We start from the raw sequence: 18,933 nt of genomic DNA, 5'->3' as shown, positions 1-18,933 counted from the left end.
ACTACTGCTATATAACACTACTGCTATATACTACTGCTATATAACACTACTGCTATATACTACTGCTATATCACACTACTGCTATATAACACTACTGCTATATACTACTGCTATATAACACTACTGCTATATACTACTGCTATATAACACTACTGCTATATACTACTGCTATATAACACTACTACTGCTATATACTACTGCTGTATACTACTGCTATATAACACTACTGCTATATACTACTGCTATATAACACTACTACTGCTATATACTACTGCTATATAACACTACTACTGCTGTATACTACTGCTATATAACACTACTGCTATATACTACTGCTATATAACACTACTACTGCTATATACTACTGCTATATACTACTGCTGTATACTACTGCTATATAACACTACTGCTATATAACACTACTGCTATACACTACTACTGCTATATACTACTACTGCTATATACTACTACTGCTATATACTACTGCTATATACTACTACTGCTATATAACACTACTGCTATATACTACTACTGCTATATACTACTACTACTGCTATATACTACTGCTATATAACACTACTACTGCTATATACTACTACTACTGCTACTGCTATATACTACTGCTATATACTACTGCTATATAACACTACTGCTATATAACACTACTGCTATATACTACTGCTATGTAACACTACTGCTATATACTACTGCTATATAATACTACTACTGCTATATACTACTGCTATATAACACTACTGCTATATACTACTGCTATATAACACTACTACTGCTATATACTACTGCTATATACTACTGCTGTATACTACTGCTATATAATACTACTGCTATATACTACTGCTATATAATACTACTACTGCTATATACTACTGCTATATAACACTACTGCTATATACTACTACTACTGCTATATACTACTGCTATATACTACTGCTATATAACACTACTGCTATATACTACTGCTGTATACTACTGCTATATACTACTGCTATATACTACTACTACTGCTATATACTACTGCTATATACTACTGCTATATAACACTACTGCTATATACTACTGCTATATAACACTACTGCTATATACTACTGCTGTATACTACTGCTATATACTACTGCTATATAACACTACTGCTATATACTACTGCTATATAACACTACTGCTATATACTACTGCTATATAACACTACTGCTATATACTACTGCTATATAACACTTCTGCTATATACTACTGCTATATAACACTACTGCTATATACTACTGCTATATAACACTACTGCTATATACTACTGCTATATAACACTACTGCTATATACTACTGCTATATAAAACTACTACTGCTATATACTACTACTACTACTGCTATATACTACTGCTGTATACTACTGCTATATAATACTACTACTGCTATATACTACTGCTATATAACACTACTGCTATATAACACTACTGCTATATACTACTACTGTATACTACTGCTATATAACACTACTGCTATATACTACTACTGTATACTACTGCTATATAATACTACTGCTATATACTACTGCTATATAACACTACTACTGCTATATACTACTACTACTGCTATATACTACTACTATATACTACTGCTATATAATACTGCTATATAACACTACTACTATATACTACTGCTATATAATACTACTACTGCTATATACTACTACCCTATACTACTGCTATATACTACTGCTATATAATACTGATGCTATCTACTACTGCTATATACTACTGCTATATACTACTACTATTGCTATATACTACTCCTACTATTATGTACTATTATGTATTTTTATATACTACCTGCTGTTATATATAAATCCTGTCTCTCCCTCTCTCTGCAGGCTCTAACTCGCTCTACCTGAGTGTGTACAGTGAGTATGGGGTGGACGTGTTCGATATCCACACTGCTGAATGGGTGCAGACCATCTCCCTCAGAAAGGTACAGCCCCGCCGCGAGGCTGAACACGGACGTGCATGTCATATTATGCGTGTTGTTCATTATCCATGTCTCTCTTTCTCTCTCTCCCTCTAGATCCGGCCTCTGAACATCGAGGGGACATTGAACCTGCTGGGTTCTGAACAGCCACGGCTCATCTACTTTAACAACAGCAGCTCAGGTATCTGTCAACACCTAGACTGCCTTAACTAGACTGCCTTAACTAGACCGCCTAAACCAGACCGCCTTAACTAGACCGCCTTAACTAGACCACCTCAGCTAGACATCACTAGAGAAGCAAACCATAAAAAGGAATGAAAAAAAAGCATAATTGGCCATTGAATGTAAAAAACAATTATGATTGACATGTGAATGAATGTCCCACTCCTGCAGAAGGAGAGCTGGCCATCCCAGAGACGTCGGACAACAGTAAGAAGCTGATGGTTCGAACCCGCAGCAAACGCAAGTTCCTCTTCAAGGTCCCTGAGGAGGAGCGACTTCAGCAGAGGAGGTGATGAGGCTGGACGGCCGTGGTCTAAAGGCCTTTTTACAGTCCCACGTTCCCGCAACGCAATGACCACGCCGACGCTTCGACGCCGTCGTGAACCTGTATTGGTTCTGCGTCGGGTTTTAGCTAGCGGACCAATCACAGCCCTTGCTGTGGCGTCGCCTCGACGGAAGGTTACGATTTTTGGGAGGCGCACTTGCTGGACGCAAGGAGGGTCCGCAAGGACGTAAGGGTTCCATAACCCCCTTGCGTTGCGTGCACGTGGAACCACAAAGAGCCCTTAAGAAGCGCTATCCCACCCTGCCTGTCATCAACACGGTGCTGTCCTCTGTTCCAGGGAGATGCTGCGGGACCCAGAGCTGCGGTCCAGGATGATCTCCAACCCCACCAACTTCAACCACGTGGCCCACATGGGGCCAGGGGACGGCATGCAGGTCCTCATGGACCTCCCCCTGGTACTGCCTTACTCCTCCTTAGACCACTCGAACACCTCCTCCTGTTTATACTCCTCCTCCTCTCCCCTGGTAACTCCTCACCCCTCCTCCTTCCCACTAGTAACTCCTCCACTCCCCCTGGTAACCCCTTACCCCCCTCCTACTCTCCCCCTTTTAACTCCTCCTCTATCTTCCCTCCATCTGGTAACTCTTCACATCCTCTCTCCCTCAGTTACTTCTCCTACCTACTCCTCCTTCTATTGTGATAATTAGTCACCAGGGGGGTATACCACGAACCTCGCTGAACATACCCAGGCTTTCTTGGGAAAACCTGGCTCGACAGAGCCGCAACTCGCATTCAGAGTTAAATGGTACCACGAAGCTCACTTTAGATTCAATTAGTTGAACCAGGTTTTCCGCTTTAGGTTCAGTGCGCGTTCACTTGAAAGGGGCGTTTTTTGCGTAATTTTTCTCACCTTTACAATGGATTAAGCAGTCTATATGCGTATAAGTGAAATGATTCTGCATATTGTCTATAAAATAACTATGCCAAATGCAGAATTGTTCGCCATTAATCCAAATAGAATGATGATGATTTAAAAAGTTATAAGCAATGTCCAACCTGCCTTATTCTATAATTTAGGGAATTCACTTTAAATACACCCTATGTAAGAAATGTATCGCATGTTTTCAACCGCTGAGAGGTAGCGGCTGTAGCGTAGTGGATTAGTATAAGACCCGAACGCCAGCGACCGGGGTTCAAATTCGCCGGTCTATCATCATGCATTTTACCCCCATACATGTGGTGCCAGCACGGCCTTGAAAATATGGGTTCAAGTTCGAAATAAGCACAAAAATATAATTCCATAAGCTTAAGGCCCCGTTCACACAAAGCCAATTTCATGGCGAAACCGCAAAGGTCTTGTACGGTTCGGCCTTCCGTACACACGAAGCCGGCGAATCCGCTGACCGAAATCGCAAACTTCTGAAACCAACCTCGTGACGTCATCGGCCCACCCCTCGACCTCCTAGCTAGCCAATGGCTCTTAAGCCTGCGGAGTCTCAGAAATCACATGCGAGCATGCGCATAAGGGCAGCCTTTATACGCATGCTCGCCTCTTCTTCTTATTTCATTTCTTCTGGATTTCTGTACCAGAAGCAGCGCCCCTTATGGGCCTGGAATGTGTACTACAGCGTTTCTACAGATCTACCCGGTTTCGCTTGGCTTCGTCTTTACGGAGATACTTCGAAACCGTAACGGTTTCGCCCGTTTCGGCCTCGTGTGAACGGGGCCTTAGTGAATAAGTATTCCATATGCATGAGAATTGGGACTTTTTAAGCTTCACATAAATTCGCGTCACTTGGGAGTCGAACCCCCGCAGAAATTCAGCAGAAATTCAAGACTGACGTGCTACCTCCACTCTAGCACTCTGTCACGGAGACATAATGCGCAACAGTAAGCATTGTCTACATAAGGTCCAAAAGGACGATCAAATAACGAACACCCTCTGATGAGAATCTGTATCTCTCATGAAGAACCCCAATTTCGTTGTTTGCACAATGACAATAAAGTCTGAAATCTGAATATCGTCAGACAATGCCAAGGGATCGGTTCTGTCCTGTAAAACCCTCTGTCTCCGGAGAGACGCCTGTACGATAAGTGCGCCGAGGTCCACGGGAACACCCACAAATGGTGACGCCATTGTCAGAGGAGGGGCTAGGAAGCTGCGCACGCCGATTTAAGTGGCCGATCTCCGGCTAGACTTAGCCGAAAAACTGCTCCCGACCAGGTTTGGTTGCGAGCATAAGTCACCATGGTGATACAGCGACGCTAAAAGAGATCGACTTTCGTGGTACAACTAACCCAGGCTTTGAGCTCAACATACCTCGCTAACCCTCTAAGCGAGCTTCGTGGTACAGGCCCCAGGGCATTCATTCTGGGTTTTTTCCCTTTTTTCTTTTGGTGTCAAATCAAAACAAACTCTGACAGAACTCTTCACCTTCTGTTTTTCCTCTCTCCTCCTCCTCACCTGTGTCATGTGACATCAGAGCAGTGATGTCATCAGCCCCTCCCCCTCCCCCTCCCGCCACACCCTCATCTCCCCACCCACCAACTTTGAGCACGTTTACCACCTGAGCTCTCCGTCCAGTGCCCTCCTCAACCCAGACTTCTGCTCCTCCTCTCTCTCCTCCTCCTCCTCTTCTCTAGGATGGGTAGGCCACACCCCCTTTCCTCTCTTTAAGCATGTTCCTTCCTGTCTCCTCCCTACCCCTTCCTGTCTCCTCCCTACCCCTTCCTGTCTCCTCCCTACCCCTTCCTGTCTCCTCCCTACCCCTTCCTGTCTCCTCCCTACCCCTTCCTGTCTCCTCCCTACCCCTTCCTGTCTCCTCCCTACCACTTCCTGTCTCTGAACTTGCCCTATCTAAGTCAAGCCAGTCACTACCTGTCTCGCCCCTGCCCCTTCCTGTCTCCTCCTCCAATACCTGTCTTGACTCCAACCCTTCCTCTCCGTGTCACACCGTAACTGGCTTCCACCATCTTAGCAACAATAAGATGCTCTTGTTTCCATAGTTACTATGCAAACATCTCAAATGCCCTTCATAAATTTGTGTGTGTGTGTGTAGGGCATTCCCTCTCAGGATGAGGTTGTTAAGGAGAAGCCTCGCCCCCTCTCCAGTATCTCCCGGCAACAGAGGAGCAAATCACACATCAGCCGCACCGCTTCAGGTAAATGCACACAAACGGCTACTCTGACTCTTCTACACATCAACGGCAGATCTCTCCCTGTTCGCCTTGAGGGCTGGTTTATGTACACGGATATTGGTAGTGATTGGTCAACCTGAAACGCAAAGACCAATCGTGCCGTTTGCCCGTTGAATGTCATTCAATGCTTGAACTGCATGAACCGATCCTCAGAGATGAGACACTAACTACTGTGGGGCGAAGGGCAGCGCGTGGGATGGGATTCATCTGAATAACTGGGGTGGGTTCAGGTGAGAAACTATTGGTGAATACGTTGTTTGTTACTGTGCTCTCAGGGGCAGAGTTTGGAGGCTCTGGGTCCAGAAGCCTTGGAGAGCCGGACCAAGACCTTGACCGAGAGGTAAACACCTGGATCTATCTTATAAACCTCTGGCTCTACATTCATTCACATTGGTGTGTGTGTGTGTGTGTGTGTGTGTGTGTGTGTGTGTGTGTGTGTGTGTGTGTGTGTGTGTGTGTGTGTGTGTGTGTGTGGTCAAGCGATTAAAATATTTAATCGCGATTAATCACAATAATACCATAGTTATGGTATTAATGTGATTAATACTATGCTAAATATCCCTTGATTTCTTTGTCCCATTATTTTTTTCTAATTTTAATGCCCTTATCAACATTGAGAAGTGCATCGGCTTGCCTTGTGCAAATGTTTTTTTATTGATAACAACATTGGCATATACTGATCAAAACAGGACGATACAAAAAAAAATTACAAAGTGCAAAGGTAAACTAGGACTCAGCCTATGGTGCAATTAAACGATGAACATACAAACATACTGCCTTGAACATAGCAGTCAGGCTACTGCTTCTTTGTTTTGAGCCAAAGAATAATAAAAAAAGAAATTGCGTTAATCGTGTGATAAAAAAATTAACACCGTTAAAATTAGTTTGCGTTAACGCCGTTAATACGCGTGATAGTTAACTCGCGATTAATCGCACATTTTTTTCTTTTCTAAATATCCGTTAATTTTGTGCTGCTAGCCTTCTGGTGAGATCAGAGAGTGTTGAGAAGGACAGTAATAAAATATATTTGGTAAGATGGATATAAGAACAGAGTCCCGCAGTGAATTTAACCCGGTCCACTTGACATTGGGTAGGTGCATGACAGTGGTAGGTCTACCGTAAAACTTCATTAGCCATGGTGTTTTAGTTTTTCTAACGCGACTAGTTGTTGCTAGACAGCCTGTGAAAGAACTACAACGTTTGCCAGGCCAAGAGCGTTAATTGCGTGATAAAAAGATTAACGCCTTTAAAGTTGATTTGCGTTAACGCCGTTAATAACGCGTTTAACTGACAGCACTAATATATATGTGTATGTATGTATGTGTGTGTGTGTATGTGTATATGTATATGTATATCAGACCCTCCAGGATTTCACGATGTTGCGATTTGCACTTCAACGCAACATCAACCAATCACTGCGAATTCAGGGCGGTTATGCAATTTTAACCAATCACCGCAATTTTTCCCGGAAATTTGACCAATCAGTAGCGTCGTCTTGAACTGACGTCAACCAACTACCTTCCGCCTTATGCTGCTATCCATTTGGATTTACGAAGTGGTAAAGTCGCAAATCTCCCAGCTTTCTGCGGCATTTCACTGAGGCACGCCCCCTTTTGGTCGTAGTATCTCGTCGCTTTCAAAGTAGAGCGAGCAGAGCTGTACAACTCGCAAAGAAGATGGCTGCGCCCATAGTTAATGGGGGATGAGATGTATTTTCTTTCTATTTGTACCACGTTGGTGGTTTTAATGTCGTTTTTAAAACCTCTTACACAGTGTTGATGTGTGTCCCTGAGCAAGGCACTTGACCGTAACTGCTCCTGACGAGCTGGCTGTCGCCTTGCATGGTTGACTCTGCCGTCGGTGTGTCAATGTGTGTATTAAATGATGTAAGTCGCTTTGGATAAAAGCTTCTGCTAAATGCCCTAATTGTAAATTGTAAAAGCAGTATCCTGGTATTCTACATGAAAGCGGGGGGGAATTATTTTGCACTGCATGCAATATTGTAGTGGAACATAAGCGGAAATCTCCAATTGATGATCATTTTGCCACCGCGAAACATAACTGCAGAACAGGACTACAGAGCAGGACGTCAGACGACGAGGCAGATCACTATGACATAGGCTGTTGCATCCAAGTCAATTGCCATCGCGGAAAGAATCAACAATCAATCATAGGACCATTTTTTTTGTGTTCTTTTAAATCATGTTTTTTTAAGTAATGACGTAATATTTAACAAATTACTCTGGGAAAACTTTTATCGCAACTTTAACTTCTTCTAGCTCTAGCAGCAGTAATCGCAACAAAAACATTAAAAACACTGCAACTTTCATCGCAACTTTTTGGAAAAGCTCACGCAATCAGGCATTTTAGGCCGCAACAATCTCAAAAAAGGCCCGCGAAACCCTGGAGTGACTGATATGTATGTGTGTGTGTGTGTGTGTATATGTACATTTACTTAAGCAATAGATCACGACAGGCTGTGGTATGTGCTAATTATACCACTGTTAAGGGGCGTTGTCCGGCCCCGACGCGCAGCGGAGGGCCGGCGACCCCCTTCACAGTGGTATAATGAGAACATACCACTGACTGAAGTGATCTATTCCTTTTATACAACGGTTACCATTATGGCAAAACGAAAGTCATAGACACACTACATTTAAAAAGAAACCAATAAAGTCAAAGTAGCCGTTTTATTAAAGAATACAAAAAAGTAGTCCCTCCTGGCTGCCTTCAAAATGCACGACGGTCGCAATGCAACACACTTTAGCGTCCCTCCGAGAGAAGGCTCGGCTAGAGCGGTTCGCCGGCAATTTATCCTATGGAGCAGTTCACTCGCCGATTTTAGGCTTCAGTGAACTGTGCTATTGCTTTTATACAACTGTTAAAATTATGGCAAAATGACTCCACACATACACTAGTAAAAATACGGTTGTATTCTTTGACACTTTCCACTTCAAGGCGCGGAGTGATACTTTCACAAAATGGTTGGGCGTCATAGCAGTTATGTATACGCTCATTATACAACAGTTAGGAACCAATCAGATCGCTGGATTCAGGCCCCCCGTTGTATAAATATACATGTGTGTGTGTGTGTGTGTGTGTATATCTATATACAAATATATGTGTATATATCTATATTTATACATTTACATATGTATATATGTATGTGTATTGTGTACGTATATATATGTATATATATTAACATGTATTTATATATTTACGTACGTATATATGTATGTACTGTACGTATATATAGTAACATGTACATTAACATCTAAATTCCTCTACACATGAAATGCGACTGAAATGAATCTTATTCAAACATTTGTCCGATATTCTTTAACCTTAATTCAATCTCTCTCGCTCTCTCTCTCCTGTGTCTCTCGCCCAGCCGGACTCCGACTCCACCAAACACTCCACTCCGTCTAACAGCTCCAACCCCAGCAGCCCCTCCAGCCCTAACTCCTCCCACCGCAGTCAGCTGACCCTGGACGGCCTTGAGGCCGCCCTCGACCCCGCCCTCGACGCCTGACTGCATCCCCCTCCCTAAACTTACGGCCAAAACCACGCCCCTCATCCCCGACCACTGCCCGTACTCCTTCACCTGCCATGCCCCGTATTTGCCCCTTCCTGCATCACTGCCCACGCCCCTCTTCTTTGGTGACCACACCCCTTTCCTCATCACTGACCATGCCTCTTCCAGATCTACAGAGAGGAGTCTCCTGCAGAAAGGGGGTGGGGTTTACTATTTTTTTAATTTAGCTGTTTTTGAGTTTTTAAGGCTCCGTTTCAATAGGAACGGTGGTGTACCTAACCTCTGCCAGGTGAAGCTTTCTGATCAACACTACAGCCGTGTTCCCCTGCGGCGCAGTCAGCCATGAAAACCCCATACACCAGGAGCCGCTAGGCGCTAACCCCGCTGCTAGCTTTTCCTAACTAGAGCTGCTTTTATAAACTCTGTATTCCACAATAAGAGTCTGCGCTTTAACTTTGAAAAAAAATTGTGTGGATGAGGTGGTTCAAGTCGTTATCGTTCTGTACCAGAAGGGGGCGCTCCTCCCACTGTATTCTACTCTTGTATTTGCACACTGTTGTAGCCCCTCCCCCAGCCTGAATAGACGCGTCTGAAACACTACAGAATCACCGTTTAAATCTTTGTAATTATTGAATAAGCAACACATCAAGTATGACCGGAAAATAAAATATCTGTGCTTCTGTCCATGACTACATAAATAAAGCAAAGCTGGGTTTTATGTTCAAGTTTAACTTTATTAAACGAGTTTGACCGTTGTGAGTGGGCGGGGCCTAATGTCCCTTGTTTAGTTTGGTTACGTCCTCTGAAATGAATACGTTGCATTATTATTACTTTGTTGGACCTCAAATGAACGTCTTTAACAGTTATAGAAGTAAGAATTAAAACCAATAAACTAAAGTAAAGATTGTGTTCCGTTTATTAAGGCCTTTCTATATAGCCCACCTGAATTTGAACTTTACAGTTTTTCTCAGTCGCTTTGGTACATTTCTCAGATCAGAATTGAAATTCTCAAAACTACCTGTTCAATCTTCACATAATTGTGTCACTTGTGCACATCAAAAAAAGCAGTTTCTCATTTCTTTGAACAAGTTGCAAATGCTTTGGTACATTCATGCAAATGATTATGTATGATTCTCTGCTCTTTCCTACATTATCAATGGCTTATGTCATGTTGATCAAAATGTTTTGCAAGGGGTGTCTATTGTATAGCCTAGTCTCAGCTCCACAACCGTTAGGTATTACTTCATTGCATAAGTCTTTACATGCAAAATGGTTGAACAAGTTGTCATATGTCCAGCATATTTCTATACATTTCCATTGGACTATTTTTCTAAATCTGTCCTGAATTTGTCAATTGCTACCAGGTGAATCTTGACTTTCTCTAAAGAGGTGAAATGCGGGAAGTGTTGTATCAACCAACGATCTACCAGTTTACTGAAATAGCTCAAAGGTGCATCTCATGAACCATAAACTGGCAAGTATATATATATATATATATAGCTGGAGCACAACATAATGTTACATTGTCTGACAATGGAAGGACAAGGAATTGGACGGGGTCAACAGCCAGAGAGAAGAAGGAAGAGGAAGAGAGGCTGCGTGAGAATGAGAATTTTTGGCCCAACAGACAGGAACGTCAGGAGGTGTAGGAAGACTGCACTGTTATTCCTACACCAATGCATGTACAGTTTACCCTAAGGAGATTGTCCTATATTCACATTTCTAGCAATGACATGGTCCGTCAACAAATTACAGAACAAACAGTCAAATCGTAAATGTGAATCTTGTCCAGTCTCCTGCAATCAATCTCCCACCTACACTAAGGTGTAACTTACAATTTACAATAATTGTCTTCAAAACTTTAGCCATAGTTTACATCAGAACATCCCTCCACAATACACTGTTATATTGACAACATGACTAAGCAATTTGACTGTCTTATCCGTACACAATGACACAAGGACTTGTCATTTTGATGGCACTGACATGTTCATCACAGATATTTAGTGTATTGGTATGGATTTTGAGCAGGAGACTGGCTTTTGCAAGAAATCCATGGTGTTTTGCTATTTGTACGAATTGTTTTGAGAAATGCACTTACTGTTTTGCAAATTTCAATTCTGATCTGAGAAATGTACCAAAGCGACTGAGAAAAACTAAATGTATTTCAAGAGTCTGTGTGATTTAACCACAAGGGGACGCTGTCGCCTGGTTACAAGCCGGAGTTTATAATATCACGAGAAACGCTTCAGACAGGACGCAGGTCAGTTTGATTTGAAAATGTCGGAGATCATCTCTTGCTCTGATTGGACCTTCTCACTAAAATGTATGGTGTACATATCCAATCCAATATGTATACAAGAATCCATTGAAAATATCAGCAAACCTCTTAAGGAATATATATATATATATATATATATATATATATATATATATATATATATTCCTTAAGAGGTTTGCTGATATTTTCAATGGATTCTTGTTCACAGTGATCCTGACTATCACTGTATAACATATCAAAACATTTTACTGTATGGTTTTATAATAAATTAAATTCAAAGTCCCTCCCACTCTCAAAGTGTATAACAATAATCCATTGAAAATATCAGCAAACCTGTAATAACCCCCATGTTTAACCGTTGCACCGGGTATAAAAAACTGCTTTCCCATCCATTTTGGCCTAGTCGGGCACCGTGCCGTAAGTGCAGTAATAGATGCGCAACAGATATTAAGCGGCGGCTGGCTTGACGGGGCTTTTCCAAAGTGCGGCTGGCGTGACCGCAGTGCTTAACAGGCACCCGCTCACATTATTGTTATTATTGTTTGATAGCGGTAACTAAGTTTAGCAGCACAATTGTCGTAACGTCTATTGGATATTTGCGTCCGATATCCAATAGACATTCCGTCTCCTCTTTGCTCCATGTCGAGCCACGACCCATTTTCACCCGACTGTCTGACAAAAGCATGTAAAAAGTATGCTGGAAAACACACATAAAAATGCAGATGCATCTAACATTCAGAATCAGGATGAGAGGAGTTCGACCGGTCCGCAGATCAATGTATATCAGATATCCATGATTGTTTAGCCTACTTACTTTTTATATTTTACCCTTTACCCCGCCCCAGACCTTTTTGTCCAGTGATTGAACGATCTTTGCACACATGTGGGTTTGTTGTTTGACGAGGGCAGAAATGTTCAAAATGCATTTGTGCATGGAAAATATGAAATTAACGTATGTTAGTTAACCTATACATAGGCTCTCAATCTAAATGATTTTAGGTCACATCACATCTACCACATTCAAAATGTTCTGGGGGAGTTCCTCCAGACCCTCCGTCCATGACTACGTCCCACCCACAAATAATCACAAGCCGCCACTGTATGTAGGCCTAGGTGTTATTTGGAATTATTTTGTATCTTCTCTCATATCCGCTTAGTTGAAGTGAACAATACACCCATATTTAATCGCCATCTGAATAATGATAATGAACAGTTTACGGTATAACATAGAAAGATTTACAGTTCACCTAATAAAAAAAGACATTCCCAACGGGCATATGTTTTCGTGTTAAGTCGTGTTGATGACTCCACGCCCAGAAATGCATACAAATTTGGGTTTACAACGTTTTTTAGCTATACGGTGTGCACTTCAGGCCTCTTGCCCAGCAGACTATATACCGCAGATGGATCTGACATGATGAGGTGGGAGAACAAAAAAATACACTAACCATCTGCAAATCAAAGCGTATTTTATTTAAAAAAGTGAGGAATTGTTGATTACAAGGCAACGCACCAGGTAGGCTATTCTCAATAGCGGGGAGTATTTCACTGCTTCTTCGAAAAGGTTCTCTCTCCTCTCCCCGAGTCTCCTCATGACAACACACTGAGAGCCTACAAGTGGAGACTATCCTGGTCAACAGAGAGCCGCTAGTGTTCGTTCCCTGTGGGGTTCACCAGAACATGTTGTTGCACACTAGCTGTCAAACATATTACCTGTAAAAGCCCCTCACGTCGGTAGCTTGTAGCGTCCGGCTCTAGGAGGCCTCCAGGAATAATTTGGATGTTTCAGAGAAGTAGCGTCACATATAGGCCAACTGAACGCTCTCCCCCCTCGTTCCCGAGCCGACGTCGTACTGAGTCCTCGAACCACTACTATATAGTATCGGACGTGTTGTCACCTCTCCATTACACCCCCAGGCTGTCCCCATTGTGACCTCGCTCTGACCCCGCAGCGCTAGGGACAGCTCCTCGCGCGCGTCCCCGCTGGACAGCACGTAGAGGAGGGGGTTGCAGGCGCTGTTGAGGGTGGAGAAGCCCAGAGACACGTAGTACGGCGCGTAGATCCACCTGGAGAAAGCAAAATTAAGCTCAGGGTAGTGGGAGAAGACGGCGCGCACCAGCAGGACCAGGTGGTACGGCGCGAAGCCCACCAGGAACAGCGTCACCACGGCGACCGCCAGCCAGCGCACACGCCTCTTCTGGCCGAGCTGCAGCGAGTGGCTGGCGCGCACCGCGCGCAGGACGCCGTAGTTTGAGGTGGTCAGCAGCGCCAGCGGCACCACGAATCCCAGGAAGAAGCGCGCGTAGTTGAAGGCCGTGACGTATTGGCTGGGGGTGTGATCCGGCTCGAAGCACCTCATATCCAGCTTGTGATCCGTGTCGCCCTCGCGCATCTTGTGATCCGTGTCGCCCTCGCGCATCTTGTGATCCGTGTCGCCCTCGCGCATCAAGAAGACGGGCACGTGCGCCGCCATCACCATCGCCACGATGGCCGCCGTGATGCCCGCGGCAACGCGTGGGCGCCGCAGGCCACGCGACTCCAGGGCGTAGCGCACGGCCACGTAGCGGTCGCACGAGACGCAGCATAGCAGCAGGATGCTGATGTACATGTTGGTGTAGAAGACAAAGCCGGTGACATGGCAGGCGTGGGAGCCCCAGGCCCACTTGTGGCAGCCGTCGATGTAGAGCGCCCACAGGGGCAGCGTCGACAGGTAGATCAGGTCGCACACAGACAGGCTGCACAGGTAGACCCCCAGCACGTTCTTGCGCCGCACCTGCCTCCAGGTGAACCACAAGGTGAGGAGGTTGGCGGGGAAGCCCACGACGAAGACGACGCTGTAGAGGACTACCATGGGGACACGGGCCTGGTCGTACGGCGGATCGCAGGCCGTCGCGTTCCCGGCGGTGGTCGCGTTCCCGGCGGTGGTCGCCTCCGCCTGCATGTCTGCATGGACACACAAGGAGGCGTGGACCGCGGTGAAGATCTGCACCCTTCAGTGCGTCCGGGGGAGCCGACCCACTGCACGCTTGTTTGTCCCAGCCGCGTAGTTTAAGAGACACTGGTCTGATTCAGAGTTCAACACTGTCGACCATGGTATTGGTTCATTAGCTCTTCTGAGAAATAATGAGGAAACCAAATAGCACAGGAGGCAAAACAATGACAAGTTCAAAGATGTGTCATCACTTCCTGGGGAAATCAAATCAAATGTTCACCGTCACTCTTATCTGATCTCAACCGATCTTTTCTCAATAAGGTAAAGACTTGCTGTTAAAAGTGCTAAAAGTTCAAGATGCTTCTAAAGCCTATTTTCAATGGTAGTTTTCTTTCCTTCATTGTAATGACATCTAATGCCAGAGTGTGGTAAAAAGCATTGCACATATGTGTGTGAGTGAGTGAGTGAGTGAGTGAGTGCATGCGTATGCTTTTGGCAGTGGATGCCCTCGTAGTTCCCGTTTGTGAAAGTGCTTCACAAGAAAATTGGTGGAAGTTGGAAGTTGAGCAAGCACTGAATACAACCAACAGATGCATTATATGCACGGGCCGCGCGCGTTATGCAATTATTTTTCTGAATTAATTACATAATTTTCTCAGAATTCAATATCCACATCCCTGGATATTTGAAGGATGCTGACTGTTTTATGGGTTTGTCATTGGAGCGGATGTGTGTTAAACTGCCAAAAATGACCTCTTGACCTAGGCTACATGATGAGGTGGGAGAGCAAAAAAAATACGCTAACCATAAGCTTTGTTTCAAATAAAAGCTTATTTTATTTTTAAAAAAAAGTGAGGAATTGTTGATTACAAGGCAATGCACCATGCATTATCAATAGCGGTGAGTATTTCACTGCTTCTTCCAGAAGGTTCTCTCTCCTCTCCCCGAGTCTCCTCATGACAACACACTGAGAGCCTACAAGTGGAGATTATCCTGGTCAACAGAGAGCCGCTAGTGTTCGTTCCCTATAGGATTCACTCGAACATGTTGTTGCACGGTAGCTGTCAAACATATAGTAGCCTACCTTTAAAAGCCCCTCACGTTGGTAGCTTGTAGCGTCCGGCTTTAGGAGGCCTCCAGGAATACTTTGGATGTTTCAGAGAAGTCGCGTCACATATAGGCCTACTGAACGCTCTCCCCCCTCGTTCCTGAGCCGCCCTCGCACTGAGTCCTCGAACCACTTCTATATAGTATCGAACGTGTTGTCACCTCTCCATTACACCCCCAGGCTGTCCCCATTGTGCCCTCGCTCTGACCCCGCAGCACTAGGGACAGCTCCTCGCGCGCGTCCCCGCTGGACAGCACGTAGAGGAGGGGGTTGCAGGCGCTGTTGAGGGTGGAGAAGCCCACAGACACGTAGTACGGCTCGTAGATCCACCTGAAGAAAGCAAATTGCAACGCCTTGTTCTGGGAGTGGGAGAAGGCGGCGCGCACCAGCAGGACCAGGTGGTACGGCGCGAAGCCCACCAGGAACAGCGTCACCACGGCGACCGCCAGCCAGCGCACACGCCTCTTCTGGCCGAGCTGCAGCGAGTGGCTGGCGCGCACCGCGCGCAGGATGCCGCAGTTCGAGGCGGTCAGCAGTGCCAGCGGCACCACGAAGCCCATTATTAAGCGCATGTAGCTGAAGGCCGTGACCGTTCCGCTGGGGTCGTGATCCGGCTCGAAGCACCTCATGTCCGCTTTGTGATCCATTTCGCCCTCGCGTATCAAGAAGACGGGCACGTGCACCGCCATCACCATCGCCACTATGGCCGCCGTGATGCCCGCGGCAACGCGTGGGCGCCGCAGGCCGCGCGACTCCAGGGCGTAGCGCACGGCCACGTAGCGGTCGCACGAGACGCAGCACAGCAGCAGGATGCTGATGTACATGTTGGTGTAGAAGACGAAGCCGGTGACCTGGCAGGTGCGGGAGCCCCAGGCCCACTTGTGGCAGCCGTCGAAGTAGAGCGCCCACAGGGGCAGCGTCGACAGGTAGATCAGGTCGCACACAGACAAGCTGCACAGGTAGACCCCCAGCACGTTCTTGCGCCGCACCTGCCTCCAGGTGAACCACACGGTGAGGAGGTTGGCGGGGAAGCCCACAACGAAGATGACGCTGTAGAGGACTACCATGGGGACACGGGCCTGGTCGTACGGAGGAGCGCAGGCCATCGCGTTCCCGGCGGTGGTCGCGTTCCCGACGGTGGTCGCGTTCCCGGCGGTGGTCGCCTCCGCCTGCATGTCTGTATGGACACACAAGGAGGCGTGGACCGCGGTGAAGATCTCTCACCCTTTCAGTGCGTCCGGGGGAGCCGACCCACTGCACGCTGCCAAGCCTCGATTGTTTGTCCCAGCCCCGTAGTTTAAGAGACACCGTCGACCATGGTATCGGTACACTAGCTCTGCTGGGGAACAATGAGGAAAACACGCAGCACAAGAGGTTAAAACAATTAGAGAAGCTCAAAGATGTGTCATCACTTCCTGGGGAAATCAAACAAATGTTCACAGTCACTCTTATCTGATCGCAACCGATCGGTTCTAAATAAGGGACTAGAGACTTGCAGTTAAAAGTGCTAAAAGTTCAAGATGCTTTAAAGCCTATTTGTAATTGTAGTTTTCTTTCCTTCATTGTAATGACATCTAATCCCAGAGTGTGGTAAAAAGCATTGCCCATGTGTGTGTGAGTGAGTGCATGCATATGCTTTTGGCAGTGGATGCCCTCGTAGTTCCCGTTTGTGAAAGTGCTTCACAAGAAAATTGGCGGAAGTTGGAAGTTGAGCAAACCCTGAATACAACCAACAGTATTGTGCATTATGTGCAACGGCATGGGAAGCGTTAAACATAATTCTGAGAACATTCTCTATGAAAAAAATTTGATACACTGTTCTTCTGAAATAATATGATCCCTCAAAAAGCGTCCGAGAAACTCACCTGCATGTATACTGCTGATATCAGCCTAACCCTGCAAAGGGGTTTCATTTTCTTATGTAACATAAGAGAATGCGCCCTTTTTCTTCGACACCTTTTTTTTGTGTGTACGCACGCACGCCCGCACGCACCCACACACAACCACAACCACACACACGAGGGGTCGATATGGCTGTTCCACCGGTACTATTGAGAAACGCAGGTTTACTCAACAGGGGGATAACCACATAATACAGGAAATCCCATCTACCACCTTAAAAAATTACAAAGACTGACAGCAAAATCGAATGTAAAGCTAAATTACCCAATGGGCTTTTCACAGGCACGTGCCGTTTTTTACAGGCACTGATGTGCCCCAGTAAAAAGGGGCTGATGACGGGGGGGCCGTCTGGCTCTGGGAGGCCTCCAGGACGTCTTGGATGTTACAGTTTCAGAGTAGTAGAGTCACATATCCTGGCCGTTCTTCCCCCCTCGTTCCTGAGCAGACCTCGCTCTGAGTCCTCGAACCCCTATGTAGTGGCAGTCATGTAGTCCCCTCTCCTATAACCCCCCTGTCCCTAGTGTCCCCCCCGGTGACCTCTGACCCCGCAGCACCAGGGACAGCACGTAGAGGAGGGGGTTGCAGGCGCTGTTGAGGGTGGAGAGGCCCAGAGACACGTTGTACGGCGCGTAGATCCACCACGAGAAAGCGCAGTTCCTGTCAGGAGGGAAACGGGAGAAGGCCGCGCGCACCATCACGACCAGGTGGTACGGCACGAAGCACACCGGGAACAGCGTCACCACGGCAACCGCCAGCAAGCGCACGCGCCTCTTCGGGCAGCGCTGTGTGACTGAGTGACGCCGCAGTTGGAGGCGGTCAGTAGCGCCAACGGCACCGCGAAGCCCAGGAAGAAGCGCGTGTATTTGAAGGCCGTGACCGCTCGGCTGGGTGTATGGTCGCGCTCGAATATGGACCTATTAATAAAAGGGCAGCGGATAAAAAAAATGGCGCCCATTCATTCCTACGAAAACTGCTCAATGGCGCAGGGCAACATCAAGGAGAGAATTGCTTCTGCATCATGGGAGCCAGCCACGCCCTAGTGCATGACGTGCCGGGTTCAGAAATATTCTCGTTGTCCTCGTAGGTCTACTCTATGGGCTCGAAGCACTTCATATCCAGCCCGCAATTCGCCCTCTCAATTCGCCCATCGCCGCAATGGCCGCCGTGATGCCCGCAGACCGCGCAAATCCAGGGCTCAGCGCGTGTCTGTGCGTGTTCATATGCTTTGGGCGGTTTCCCTCGTAGTTCCTGTTTCTTGCGTATGAAAGTGCTTCAAAAAAAATTGGTGGCAGGAAGTTGAGCAAGCCCTGAATACAACCAACAGTATTTTGCATTATATGCACCGGCGTAGGGGTGTAAGGAAGCCTAGTGCAATGTTTTTCTGAATTACTTAAGAATTATCTCAGAATTCGGAGAACATTTTCTATTAAAATGGATGCACTGTTCTTCGGAATTAATGTGATCCCTCAAAAAGCGTACAAGAAAATCGCG

General features: G+C 46.0%; 3 protein-coding genes across 5 annotated transcripts in view; 1 reads left to right on the top strand and 2 right to left on the bottom strand.

Moving 5' to 3' along the window:
* cdc42bpb (CDC42 binding protein kinase beta (DMPK-like)) overlaps positions 1–11,561 on the top strand; it is a 40,200-nt gene extending 28,639 nt beyond the window's left edge. For both annotated transcript variants that reach the window (XM_056580679.1, XM_056580678.1), the window contains 7 exons: positions 1,883–1,980; positions 2,074–2,158; positions 2,371–2,488; positions 2,823–2,940; positions 5,545–5,647; positions 5,959–6,023; positions 9,075–11,561. In XM_056580679.1, coding sequence (XP_056436654.1) covers positions 1,883–1,980; positions 2,074–2,158; positions 2,371–2,488; positions 2,823–2,940; positions 5,545–5,647; positions 5,959–6,023; positions 9,075–9,215 — 728 coding nt within the window. In that variant the 3' untranslated portion in view covers positions 9,216–11,561. The remainder of the gene's footprint in view (positions 1–1,882; positions 1,981–2,073; positions 2,159–2,370; positions 2,489–2,822; positions 2,941–5,544; positions 5,648–5,958; positions 6,024–9,074) is intronic.
* Positions 11,562–11,683: 122 nt separating this feature from the next.
* On the bottom strand, positions 11,684–14,459 carry LOC130374754 (probable G-protein coupled receptor 132). Its single transcript, XM_056581698.1, has one exon. The coding sequence runs from the start codon at positions 14,439–14,441 to the stop codon at positions 13,299–13,301; it is 1,143 nt and encodes a 380-aa protein (XP_056437673.1). The 5' UTR covers positions 14,442–14,459; the 3' UTR covers positions 11,684–13,298.
* A 1,155-nt stretch (positions 14,460–15,614) lies between these two features.
* Positions 15,615–17,933, bottom strand: LOC130374755 (probable G-protein coupled receptor 132). 2 transcript variants are annotated; one of them, XM_056581699.1, is made up of 2 exons: positions 17,707–17,933; positions 15,615–16,879 (listed from the first exon to the last, which is right to left on the bottom strand). In XM_056581699.1, exon 2 carries the CDS (start codon positions 16,713–16,715, stop codon positions 15,615–15,617), a length of 1,101 nt encoding a protein of 366 aa, XP_056437674.1. In that variant the 5' UTR covers positions 16,716–16,879; positions 17,707–17,933. The 2 variants fall into 2 exon arrangements, with proteins under 2 accessions (XP_056437674.1, XP_056437675.1); XM_056581700.1 differs by having other exon boundaries at positions 15,615–16,876.
* Positions 17,934–18,933: the final 1,000 nt, after the last annotated feature.

This window comes from Gadus chalcogrammus, chromosome 21, assembly GCF_026213295.1.
Source record: "Gadus chalcogrammus isolate NIFS_2021 chromosome 21, NIFS_Gcha_1.0, whole genome shotgun sequence".
Lineage (NCBI taxonomy): Eukaryota > Metazoa > Chordata > Actinopteri > Gadiformes > Gadidae > Gadus > Gadus chalcogrammus.
This window is presented reverse-complemented; position numbering and strand designations above follow the sequence as displayed.